The 14,007-nt window shown below is 38.2% G+C and overlaps 1 protein-coding gene across 3 annotated transcripts in view; it reads right to left on the bottom strand.

The window, feature by feature from the left end:
• DIP2A (disco interacting protein 2 homolog A) overlaps positions 1–14,007 on the bottom strand; it is a 122,093-nt gene that overhangs the window by 74,205 nt on the left and 33,881 nt on the right. For all 3 annotated transcript variants that reach the window (XR_008748623.1, XM_055813197.1, XM_055813198.1), the window contains exon 2: positions 11,784–11,855. Coding sequence is in view for 2 of the 3 variants with exons in the window: in XM_055813197.1 (XP_055669172.1) it covers positions 11,784–11,855 (72 nt within the window). In the remaining variant the exon portion in view is untranslated. The remainder of the gene's footprint in view (positions 1–11,783; positions 11,856–14,007) is intronic.

Genomic DNA, 14,007 nt, shown 5'->3' on the forward strand with positions numbered 1-14,007 from the left:
ACTGTCTCCATGAAAATATCAACAGCAAGAGACATGTTTATTTAAACATTATGACAAGGCTAGTAAGCAGAACACCTACATATCATTAGCTAGAATTTTTATTTCTCAAAATAATAGTTCATTCTAAGCAACAGTTCAGGACACGCTTCACAAGCAGCCCAGCTTTCCTAACATAAGCAGATTCTGCCTGTCAGTCACAGCCCAAATTAATATAAATTACTGTGCCACGCAGCACAGGTCTAATCAAAGCAGGCAGTAAAAGAAGCAGAAGCCAGATATGAAAAGCCTTCATGGCAGAAAGTCAGCAAAATCAACACAAGGAGCAAGGAACAGCCAGTGGAGCACAGCAATCAGAGGAGGATGCTGGCTACATAGCACCTGGCTCCAGCAGGCAGCAATGGGACAATGCAGCCCCCAGACCTTGGAAGATCCCTGTTAAAACACGGTCCTTGCTTGGCTATCAGCTTTCAAGGTGATGTTGGCCACAACACTCAGGTAAATTTGGTTGTATTAGCTGAGCCAGCACAGGCAACGTCTATTTAAGCACACTAACCAGAAAACATGAAAGCAAGCTACCAAGGATGACTGACATAAGCACATTTTGGGTTCCTGACGGGAACAGAGCGCTTACATTGTTAGTTCTAGAAAAGTACAAGGCATTGTCTATCAAAAAAACACGCCTCTGAAACAGCAGCAACGCTTCATAAGCACAAGGAAGCATGAAGGGCTACCACCTACAGAACACGTCCAAGGAAACCAAAACCTACAAATCCTGAATCAAAGTCCACTTTGTTTCTCAGAAATACATTATTTCTAGATAAAACTCTGAGATCACAGAAATGTAGCTTTTAATTTTGGCATTTTTTAAAAACTATTTACCTCACTGTTTCCTGTAACATGAAATCCTTCGAGCTTAGCATGCTGCTTAACCATTTGCTCTTGACTGCGTCAGAAGATTTATGCCAAGACATATACTTCGAGCAGCTTCTAAACCATCAACCAAATATTCTATAACATTAAGATCCATACACAATACACCATCCTCAAAATAATATGATTATTAAATTCTATACTATCTAGGCAGCCTTTACCACTACTTAGGTGGTAACCACTGACCGATTACCAAATGAACCATGGAAAAAGATTTAACGGCTTGGACCTGACTACTTAAGTTCAGATTACTTCAGAGCCACCTGCCCTGCCTGAGGACTGACTGAATTATTTTTGTTTACCTGACAGAGTGAAATCACCAACATTTTGCTTCTTCCCTTGGCAGCAAGCTAAAAAACATTTGCCGTACCTAGACACATAAAGTTAGACTGGTGCGGGATGATTCTTAGATTTCATGAAAAACTAACTTATGACAAAAAAAAAAAAAATAATCAAACCCCATAGTCAATCTAATAGCCTAATCTCCATATTCAAGCTCCCAAAAGAATGTACTATGAAATTCGGCCATAAGAGTGCAATACTAAAAAAATCACTCAATTAAAAAACCACATGAGCAGCAATCTCTTGCTATTTTCAGAAACTCTTGAGCAATGAATATATAAACAGCCTTTTCAACTAACCCACATGATCACATTACATTTTCCTGTATCTCATTTAAACCAATTACACTAAGATCCAACCAAATTAGCCTATTAAAATCCGGACATGCTTTGATCATAACTGCTTTACCTGTAATATAAAATAGGAGTTTAATTCAGTAGCATCAAGAAAGCTAACTGCCTCTTTTTTTTCCTATAGATGATAAGTGTAAGAAATTACAAATGCTATTGTAGACTTCAAGACACCAGAGTCAGTTGCACATTCCTTAGAGAAGGAGCTAAAGAACAAAGTACTACAGGGTATGTACAACTCATCCCCCTCTAATCGGATGCTAGGCTGAAGTACCCACAGAGCAGTAAACAAAAATCATAGATACACAGAATCACAGAACAGCCCAGGTTGGAAAGGACCTCAGAAGATCATCTGATCAAATTTTTCATTGCAATAGAAAGGTCATCTATCCTTGTTAGCAGCAGAAACATTTATCAGACTAGAGAAATTCCAAAGGACTGCAGTCTTAAACCAGTTTCCCCTGCTAGCTGTCTATACCTTAACCCCTCTCTAACATGCCTTTCTATTCAGCACTGCTAATATGCACTGATAATTCGCCAAGTAATCAAAAGTATTACAGTGTAAGAAAAATGTTCTTTCATTTTCAGGACTTCATATGGTCAGTAGACATGTCTTCAGTCATACCAGGCTGCACCGCTAAGTTATCTTAAGTAATTATTTGATTATTTGATGCTTTAACTACAGAATTAGGATTTTTCAATAAAGTTACATAAAGCAATGAAAATGTGAGAAAAATGAAAGTATGGGACATGCCAGCCTCAACCAAAACTAGAGGAGGTTTCTTAATGATCTTCCCTTAATTTTTCTGGAGCAGAAAGGCTAAGGAAGAAAAGGGGAGAAAACAAGAGAAAAGAATTTTAATTACAGTGGAATAAAGTTACTCAGCAACGTGCTTCTCTAGCACTAACTAAATCTAGTGAAATAATTTACACAGATTGTTCTGTAAAGCAGCACCAGAACACTGGCTTCAGTTGCAATCTTATTTACACAGTAGAAGAGGCAATTTGAAAATAACCATTAACACTGTAAAAAGATCTGTAAAAAATCAGAATACTAAGAAAATGACCACCAACAGGCAAGAGGACAGATGCACACTATCTCAGGAGGATGCATGGCACAGCTGGCCAAAGGTCCTCAGACTTAGATCCAGTTCACCAAAACAGACAGAAAGTTCAGGGAGACAAGTTCCCTTGAACACCCAAGTAACTGGCCGCAGAGGAGAAAAAGAGGGTCAACAAGTAATTCAGGGGCATCACAGAGAAATCCTGTTTCTGTATTAGCAGCCCTAATAGAGGAGAAAAGTTTCCACAGAAGACTGCAGCAACCAAACAAAGATAAACTATTCCATAATGTGTCTGCTTGATAAAATGGCCAGATTTATTTTTGAGTTGATAGATGTTTCTCTAGGGGCAAGAAAAAAAGGAACTACTGTGTTAGGTGTTTCCATCATGAAGTGTCGAGATTTCTGACAGTATCAGGGAGAGCTGCATGATGACTTCCCACTTGCGTGTAAAGTTCTCACAACGTATCTGAACACTGTGTTGCAAAATATCGGAGATGAAGCAGCAGTAATAGTTCATGTAGGCACCAGTAAGGCAGGAAAGAGATTTTAGAGTTACAACTTGAGCTGTTTAGAGAAAGAGAGCTGACGACCAGCACCATCATGGTAGCATAATCATTCCTGCTAAAAGACAGGGAATTACACCAGGAGATGGAGACAACACGTGCCTGACAAAATCATGGAACAAAAAAAATATTTCCAGTTAATTGGAACTGATAAGCTTTTGGAAGAATAAGCAAGTACAGTAAGCAACAGAGCATGCGAAGTGTAAGGAAGTAAAATTAGCACTCATGGCAGACACCATCCCCCAGCTTCATCTCACTAACTAGATGAGTCTTGTCCTGTGTTTTAGACAGATCACTTCAGAATGTCTCCAATACATTCAATCCAAGTAAAATACTATTTTCCTTTACAAACATACGTTTCTTTTACAAATGCAATTGCCTCTTCCCTTCCAGCGAGGTTCCCCATTCCCCCCACCCACCCCCGGCATCCTTTGCTGATCCTTTGCTGGACCTTTAACAAAACTGATGCTCCCACAGTACTGCCTAGGAGATGATGGACTTGTACTACAGGCAAGAGCCAGAAAAACCCATGTGGGACCACCTCCCACTCCAGTCTCACATCTCAGCTTCCCCAGAGGGAATTTCAGCAGAAATACACTAACATGGCAGGGATGAAGTAGCACCTGCACATGTTCAGAGCAGAAATCCCTCAGCGAACACCCAACACCAATATCTTACTCGGCACAACACATCAAATGAAAAGGAACTGAGATTTCATGGTTGCTTTCCCTGCTCAGACAGTACCCAAGGAATTGGTCAGGATGTAGTCACTAACACTAGGTTTAAGCAAAGGGGAAAATGCTAAACGAGCTAGAAAAATTGGCTGGTTCTCTTATCCGGAGGTTTGTTTATGACAAGCCCTTTGTCAAACCTCTCAGCTGTTAAACTAACTAATTCCTATTTGACATTACCACACCCTTCTGCAAATATTTTGAGGAGTTTTGCAATATGATTCTTCAGGGCAGCCACCCAGCTTACATAACGCTGTTTATATTGAAGAATAAACTCTTCCCCTGATGTGATTGCACATAAATCCCCTTCCTTTTGACTGTGCCTTGAAGCCAAAGGAAGTTAATTTGTTTTCAAGAATATCAACATAACAAAAAGGAGTAACACCTTACATGCTTTTAAATATTTTTCGGGGTTTAATGACCCAAACAAAGGAAAAGCATAAGTGGAGCAGAGGAAACTGCAAAGCAAATCATACCAAAGTTTATGCAGCAATATAGTACCTTGTATTAGAACAAGTAATAGCTGGGGCAATGTCGATGAGAAAAAAAACCAACCTCAATTTCAGACATAATTCCTTTATCATACAAGTCCTGTGCATTTGTAGGTATTTCACTTTTATCAGACATACCAGCGCATTGCTTACAAGATCCCCGATGGCAAAATCTCCTTGTATTATGACTCGCAAGCAGTACTACCACTAATGATATTTGTGGTTCTTTAAAATTTTCAACCCACCTTTATAAGGCCCTCACTCATAAAGATGTTGATGCAGTAGAAAACATCAGTTCTTGATGCAAGTAAGTAAAGGACACTGACTGAATTTGTGGTTTAAGCCTCAAAGAGCTCCTTAAGACATCTATGAGAAAACAAGCTGAAATCACTTGTCCTTATTTTTAAAAAAATCTGAACCACCATGTGTTTTAATAAAAAAATACAAACAGCTTGTTTCCTTTAAGACTATACAATCTTAATTATTCTCCAACTTAAATATAACACAGTATTAGTAACAGAACTGAAAAATGTCTCTGCATGTGTTAATTTGTGGCAGATTAAAGCACTATGAAAAACTGGCTTAACTGATACCATTGAATGACCATTAGACTTCAAAATACTCAGAGGCAAGGTTTTGCTGTGTTAAAGAGCAGCTCAGGTTACTTGATATTTATAAAATGCAACATCTAGAATCACTTTTAACTCAATAAAATAACCTGTGATTTGCTGCCATACAGGGGTTTGGGGTTCTTTGTATTTTAATACTTTTTTTAAAAATCCTGAATATTAGGAATAATGTTTTGTTAATGACAATCAATTCAGGGATTTTTGTTCTCACTAGTTACACTCCTACTCTATGAAAACGTACACTGGAGATGTGCAAGTCTCTAAATTTAATCCACCACAGGAAAACTCCAGAATAGCAAGCTGATATTAGCTCTCAAGAATTAAGAGATGCAAAGCTTCACAGGGTAACAGCTTGCTTTTATGGGGCTGGGGGCAGACAGAAATACAAGAAGCTTGACCTGAACACACTGGGTTTTGTAGGTCCTATTTTAAACCAGATTTCACTCAGGTAAGCTTTCTCAAAACTACCATTAGCCTAGACAAGTACTTACGTTTGACAAACACACCATGTCCTGTAAATAACAGCTCTCGGAGAAAAATGAAGAACATGTGTTTTGTCAAGTTTATAAAGCAGAAACATGTCTGGGGTTTATCTACACATCCCTCCATTTTTGGTTTCTTCATATTTATTATATTTTCACTAATAGATAAGCAGCAGTGGCAGCTGCACTATGGTTAATGTACCACTTATTTTCTGCCACAATAAATCCATAAATGCAACAAGAGTAAAAATTTGTTTGTCCCAAAGTTCCAAATACCTATCTTCACGTGAAATCTGATGGCTGAAGAGATGAGCATGATGTAAGAAAGCTAACAGAAATAGACCATTGTGTGCTGTGGCTAATTACAATCATGTAGGAGATGCAGAACACGTCTCTGTCATTGGATGATTCAGTGCAGATCCACTACTGACTGCAGAAGTATGGCCTCAAGCTGAAGCAATTACCTCCAAGTCAATAGAGGCCTCTTCCGTCATTTCAGGATTAGATGGAAATCAACCAATGTATTTTTCATGTTTGATTTTATCTCATTTCTTCTGCTTTCGCTTGGAAGTGTTTTTGAATCTTTAAGATCACCAGGTCCTAGCAGGTTCTTACAACAAATGGTTTATTTTTTGAGTACTTAAGCATATTTGAAGTACATTTAAGTACTTTTAAAAATCCCTTATGCTGCCCAAGACAATCTCTGAAATTCTTTTCCCAGCAGAGCTCTCTCAGTTTGGTTCTAGGTACCACACCAAGATCTGTCTTGGACTTTCTCAGAGAAGAATCTTGGAATTTATTCTCATTGTTCACACAAATGGCAAAAAAAGGGAAAGGAAAGCTTACATATATCTTCTGTTCTCCAGAAATACAGGGCATGCAAGCCCTGATGACCCTGGGGTGCCCTGGCTAGGAAGAGGTCCCTGACTTTCTGAACGAGTGCAGTGGTCAATCTGCAAACCCAGTAGCAGCATGGAAGGTGCGTCTCAACGGAACACAGGTGCTCAAGGCACTGGTCTTTGACAACTAGTCTACAACATGACAGCTGGCCTCTAACGCTAGCATTGTCAGCTAGTTTTCTCAACTGAAAGCCTATCGAGACCAGGAGGATTTGACTCCTGAAACATTCAAGAGCTAGGAAGAAAACAAGTAAAACACAGGCAAATAAAAAATGAATATAGAGCGCGCTATATAGCTATTACTATTAATTATATAGCATATATAAAATACATATTTTAGGTATTATATATGTAACAGTGCAGCTGGTTTATTTATATATATTATATATACTGCATTTAAAAATTTTAAACAGTTACACTGGCCAAGCTTTTACAACTACAGAAAATTCTCAAGAAACAGCTGGCAGGTGCACAGGAAACTACCACAGTAGCAAAGGATGGCGCCTGGCTAATTCCTATTTAACAAAAGGAAACACAGACTACCTCCAAGTGACTGACTGGCTACTGTCAGAACCTCTGAGGTTCCTATTTCATCTTCCCCTTTGGTTAAAATAGCTTTGAAATGGTTTCAAGTATCTGAGGTATCAGCACAATTCAGGTAATGGCACGGCAACCATAAAAAGAAATCTACAGTTACCCACATATCACACTTGAGTGCAGAGAAGAAATTTTATTTATTTCATATCCATCAGCTCATGACATTCCACTCCCTAACATGCATTTTTTAATGCTCCTATGACAAATGTAACTTCACAGGTAGAAGTTACGTGCTCTCCCAAGCACAGCAGAGATTGCTTATAATGAGGCTTTTGGAGTTGCCATTATCCCTGGTATTGTTTCTCATTCTGAGGTTATATTCCCACATCTGAGATTATAAAGTGATTCTAGAAGGAAACAGTTCCTTTAATCATCAAAATCTTCCTGAAAGCCAACAGAAAAATGACGATGAACATTGGCTACAAGGAAGAAAAGGGAGTACAGTATTTGCTCCCCATCATGACAGTACACTCCAGGATGCAAGTTACCAAATTTCACTATAAACACCGCCCATTTTACCATGGTATTTCCAAACCTTTTTACACCCAAGTTCTATCCGAATTCAAAATGGATTTTTGCAATGTGTCTGACACTGTATCCATTGCTCAGAAGCTTCACCTAGCAGCACGCCAGGTTGTCCACAGATACAATTATTTATTTCCTCAGAGTTTTATCTGAAATTTGGGTGCACGGGTTGACTGAAGAAACCCAGTACTGACTGATTATTGTTAAGGCTTGCTATTACTCAATACTTGTTCTTAATTTTGCATAGTGCATTTGGTTGGATTAGTAAATGGTAACGTATTTTAGCTAGTATTTCCCTGTAACTACATAGTTTTATGGTTCCTAAGTAAAATCTTAAGATTTCTGCCAACTCCTCATAACTGCAGGTTTAGAACTTTAGAATGCAAAATGGAGCCTACTGGCATGCGATTCCTGAATACTAACATGTTCTACTTAATTTTACTATTAATTGAAAACGTGCTTTGCAAACACTTCCGTCTTCTATTCACCAAGCCCTCTGTGGGGTTATTTAACACTCTCTCTATAATGATTCGGTTCCCCACGGATCAGCTACACCGTGCAGCAGAAACTTAATGCAATCCATTGTACATGGCATTGGAAGAGCAGGAGTTCTCATATGATTAGCTTTTACATGGCAGCTGAAGAGGTACAATATGGAAAATTAAACATCCAGAACTCAAACCTTATGACTATGAGTATGCTTTAAGACACAAAGATCATACAACTTCTTGGTTAATAAATATTTGTTAAAAGAAGATGCCATCAGCTACCCATGTACATCTGAATGCTATGAGTACAGATATCTGTCTCTAATTTCTAACAAGACCTAAGAATCACGTACCCCATAAATCACCGAAAACCCTGTCCACATTCAAGTCTCAGTTGGAGAACCTACATCAGATTCACAGAACAGTAACTCTCTCCTCTCAGTTTAAACCATCTCTTTCCACAGTTGCTTCCAAACCTGTGCCACCACTTTCTTCTTTCTTTACAAGTACCACATCAACATGCAGTCCTCGAGTTCTCTAATCATTTCATATTTCATAAACTTGCAGTAATCAAAACCTTTCATTTCAAACGATCTTCCCATTACTCCTTTTTTTACTTTCCTGCCTCTCAGAGGAATTCTATTTCTTCATCAGTACTTTTGCTGCCCACCCTACATTTTGTTAAAAGCCTTAAAAATCAGCAGAATTGTACTATCAGTTTTGTAACAAAACAAGTAGAGCTAGGTATCGATGCTCTATGAGGAAGACATCAGGTTTTGTGAAATTCAAATAATTACTGGAAAACATGAGGTAAAGACTGCTGACCAGTCAATTTTATCTCATAAACCAAGAGAGAAAAGATGACAATGCATGTACTTGGAAGAGAAACAATGACCAAATCAGCTTTAACAAGACACAGGTTACTGGTCCTTGGGATGGTCAACTCACAGACTACCTCTTCAAATCTAAAATGCTGGCATCCATCAGTCTGCAGAAGCTTGATGGATAATGGGAAACTTAAGCAATCCTGTCAGGAATGCTACTGAACAAAGGCCATTACAAAAAATCCTGCAATCAAATTGTTAATGATAAAAAATTACTTCAGGCTCAAAGCCACCGGGACTCCCACACATTAATCTGAGCCACACTGAAGCTGCATCAATTAACAAAATTCCAAGCTAGAACTGGGTTAATGGAACATATGTCAGGAAATTGAAATAAGTAAGTAGTTAGCTTAGGATTTTAAGTAAACTTTGTCTTTTTGCCAGAGTAACATTCTTTGTGCTCAGAGGTGGACAGTCTGCTCACTCTCTTTTTTAGTATATTAAAGCTAGATGCCTGTCAACTTAATGAAAAGCTAGGCAGAAATGGTAAACAAATCAGGTAGGTATTTCTTAGAAAATGTGATATCAAGCAAGTAGGACAAACCACAGGATCAGCTAATTTTCAACCACTCCTTAAAATGATTTGGCAAAACCTGACTAAAGAAGAAATTTTAAGCAGCTGGAAATCTAAAGGGACCTAGGATTCTTAGCTGAGTGTAATACCAGATCACAGACAAACTAGGAGACTGCTGCGCTGCACTGTCATCTCCTTAGGACATGCTTTCTTACAATTATAGTCCAGGATGTTAAGGTGTTAACCTAGATTCTATGAAGTCACTACTGAGTGAAATACTCCTGAACATCTCAAGTTTGAAAGAGAAGCTTCAGTGAAAAACAATTCTAAAAAACTGCCATTAACATATTTTCCCTACTCCTTTTGTTTTTTTAATTCCAAAGCTGTCTAACAAGTCAATTCTGTAGTTTCATGCACTGCTTCAGCCGACTGAGTTCCTGAATGAGCAGGTTACCTAAACAGGATATTACAAAACACCTTCAGAAATTATACAGGTATCACAGCAGGCTTCTAGAGCACACAACTGAATTTAATCTGTCTAACAACCCTGGAAATCCTGCACAGGAGTCAGTGTTGCTTCTAAGACCCCAAGAGTTAGAATATGACAGAGTCAGCAGTATTCACGCCGAAAAGGGGAATAAAGGTGCTTTACACTGCATCCTAGCTTTAAAACTTACTTTAAAAGTATGGAAGACAAAGTGCTGTACTTCTCTAAGCTACACTTAGAAGCTCAGACCTGGAACAATTTATGCAGTCTTTCAGTTTAAGGGTTGAGAGGAAATAAAACATAATATATAAAAAATCCCCATCAATAGAGAGAAGACACGGTAAATCAATGGTTATGAGAGATTAAAACAAGAGACAGAAAAATCTGAAGACACGACTTTCTAATAGACAGAGTTCCCTGACAGAACATTTCTCACAACTGCTAATCCTCAACCAAAATCCACACTTAGCCTGGTCTCAAAATCTTTAAGCTGAGCTAGAGGACAGTGTATTTTGAACAGAAAAGCGAGACAGCTCCTTAGCGAAAAATGGTGTAAGGAGGAGAAGCTGTGGCAGGTAAAGCTAGAGCTAGCTGCTGACTGCAGTATTTATCAAAAAAGACCAAACTGCTGCTATTCAAGGAATAAGCCATTTTACAGAGGTGAGTTAAGTCCTGTATGGTCTACAGAGTACTATAAATTTGCTAAGGGAAAAACTACAGCTGTTCTTAAAAAACAAAACACAACAAAGAGAACCACTAACAACACAATGAACCTGTGCTAAGAAACCCGATGATGAAACACTGTTTAACGCCACACGCGTACCGTAAAACTTTTTCTAAAACACAATTTCTCAGCAGTCAGCAGAACTCATGAGAATAAAGCTTTTGTATATCCTGCTATGGAGCCGCAGGGGTCACTACATCAAGATTTCAAAAGTAAAAGAGACTATCATCTAGTTCAACAACATGCACAAAAAACTGTCCGGAGATGCCCGTTTCTCCTTCAAATCAGTAACTTCTGTACATATCAGAACCAAAACAGGATGAAAATCACAGCAGCAAGTCCTCTGTTCTCTGATCTGAAAGCATAAACTAACATTGTAAATTAATACCAGTTCTTCTTCTCTCACCTACCTACAGTGTCTCGTTATCCGTTCCACCCATCTCTGTTGTCTTCTCATTTTCCCTTATCTCAACTGGAGTCTCTCAAACTACAGAAGAATTGGCCTAAGGTTATTATACAAGGCCAAGGCTCAATGGCACCACAACAGCTTTAATGCCAAGTGATTTAAGTGTCCTAATATAAAAATAAATTTTAAGAGTTTGGCATTTAGCTTTTGGCCACTGAAGATAAAGACTGATGATAACCAGCTTAAGAAGTAATAGTTTGTAATAAAAGGTCAGTATTTTGAAGAAATTGGGGCAGGGGGAGGCAGAGGGCATGTGCAAAAAAGGACACTAAAGAACAAGAGTGACAACTAGTGATTGTTTTCATTTAATGAAACTGGCCAACTTGCTTTCAGGAATAACTTTACTCATCTTTAAAGTTATCTTGAAGTCTTGGATGCAGTTCTCAAACTAAAGTTTGCTGACAAAAATGTTACCACTTAACATTTCACAAAACCCCCACATTTCAGACCACATTTTCTCTTGTTCTGCACTTCTCTTGTAGCCATTTTCTACTACGGGTTAGATGCCAGCTCAATCAAATGCTATTAATTCATCTATTCTATTTAGTGAGAACTTTTCCATTACATATTTTCACAGATCTAGTGCAAAAAGGTGTAACTTATATGCAGTCTCTTACCTTGAATTAGTGGTATGTACCGTGCTAACAGCTTTGCTCTTTTCTTTTCATAGCCTTTCTGAGTGATGTCTCCTAAAGAAACAAAAAAAATAAATTTATATTGTTTTGAAAAGTTTTTAAATAAGCCTTCTCATTTTCATGATACCTATGATTAAACTCGCTCACTTTGAATCAGTCACATTAGCAACAAAGACCTGGGCCTGTCAGAGACCTTCACGGCCATACACATACCAGCCATGCAGCACAATCTGTGCACATATGAAAATGAGCGTCTTGGAGATATACAACAGAGGAATAGTGGGTTTGTCTACAGCACCTGTGCTGAACCTGGCTCTGGAGATATTTACCGTAACACAGAACGCAGCACAAAAGACTTGCAGGGTAGTGGAAGCCAATGAAGCTGACAAACCTGGCTCTGCACCCTTCTGGGGCATCAGAAATGCTCAATATACTAAGGCTTGAGAGAACATACCCTAGCACATCTGTGCAGTCCCTTTCAAACTCTACATCATGTTGCCCACTCCGCACCATGCAGCACATCAGAGTGTCTGTCCACTTTCAGATTCTAGGTGGTCATAATCTCCTTCTAGCACTAGTTTTTATTCACTGTTGTCGTCTGATATCCTGTTTTAAAACCGTATTGCAGAATCCACCAGTAAAAGATAAAGTCATTTTACACAGACTAGAATAAAAGGAAAACTTCTATAGAAACCCAAAATAAGTTTCTGAGCCATTTCAGAATCTGTACTTCCATTATTCTACCAACGGAACAAGGTGGCTTCACCCAAAACTAGCAGTAAGCTTAGTACAAAAAACGAACCCCACCAGAATTTTATTGCCTTTATCCATTTTTTAGATCTCAGCATAGACATGAGAACAGTGATCTCAAATAGCTTAAAACCACACTCCCAAAAATCACACTTGCTTAAAGACTGAGATATCATGCAGTTCCACTAACAAAGTGGACTTTTATCTCTCCATACCCGGCAAATATATCAGAATAGCATGAAATATAATCAAGAATAAAGACATTAAAAATATCTGATTATATTTTTGAAAATGTACTCAAGTAGAAGGTGAGTTTTAGAAATTTCGGCAGATAATTACCTTGACTTTAATTAGGAAACAAACGTAAAATTTTACATTTAGATCTTTGCTTCAAGCACATTCTTCCAGCAACATACTGGTGAAAGAACATATCAAAGCAAACTAAGGAGGAAGGGGAATAAAAAAAAAAAAAAGCATGAATTACATATATGGATTAAGTAAAACCGCCTACCTCTGGCAATTTGCTTTCTGCCAAACCTTAAACTTTTTTTCTACCCTAGTCACACAAGGAATCGAAACTTAGGGCAGCAAAATTAAAAAATAAAGAAATAAAAATCTGTGAGTCTTAGCACACTTAGTGCTTGAATGGATTTATGTCTTGCATTTGACAGAACTCCAAGAATTCTCTGACCTCAGTTATCAGGTGTGCAGTAAGAGCCGACAATGTGCCCTAGACCTGGGATTTTGCTGGGTTATTTGTCTTCATCATTACCGGAGTTTTCTGCAGGCAACCAGCAGAAAGAGCAGCATGATTTACACTGGATTCATCCCCTTCGGAAATGAAGCTATAAAATTATATATATGTAAGATTGACTGTTACTAGTAACAGTCATTTTTAATTCGTCTGGACGAGTGATACGGCTTAGGAATGAAAACAAGAAAAAAGAACCCCTTTTCCTCAGTCAGATTTTACACAGAAAAGTTCTTACTCTGCATTTTAAAATGTTTCTTGGGTATCTGCCTTAATACAGAAGGGTTGGTTTTGGGTTTTTTTGTTTAATGTTGTCCATAGCAGTATGTGCTCTAAACACATTTCCTCAAATATCCAGCTCCCTTCTGCATCAGAGGACACTGCTAACAGAAACAAAGTCACTTCATTCTAACATCCCCTGCAATTAAGTGAACCTTAAAGGTCCTTTCCAACCTAAGTGTTTCTATGATTCTATATGCATCATTTAAAGTTACTGACAGCATGCCAGAACAAGCAGTGAGAGCTTGAAGACACTCTTCAAAACAGGTAAGAAAAAAACATGCAATTGCTGGAGTGCTTCAATCATTGCAGGTATTTCAACCTACAACCAAACAGAATCTATCAAGTTTTTTCTCATAAAAACATAAAAACTGTGTAAATATTTAACATAAAATTTGAACACAAGACAGAAATGCTTTGGTTACC

Source organism: Falco peregrinus, chromosome 8, assembly GCF_023634155.1.
Source record: "Falco peregrinus isolate bFalPer1 chromosome 8, bFalPer1.pri, whole genome shotgun sequence".
NCBI classification, from domain to species: Eukaryota; Metazoa; Chordata; class Aves; order Falconiformes; family Falconidae; genus Falco; species Falco peregrinus.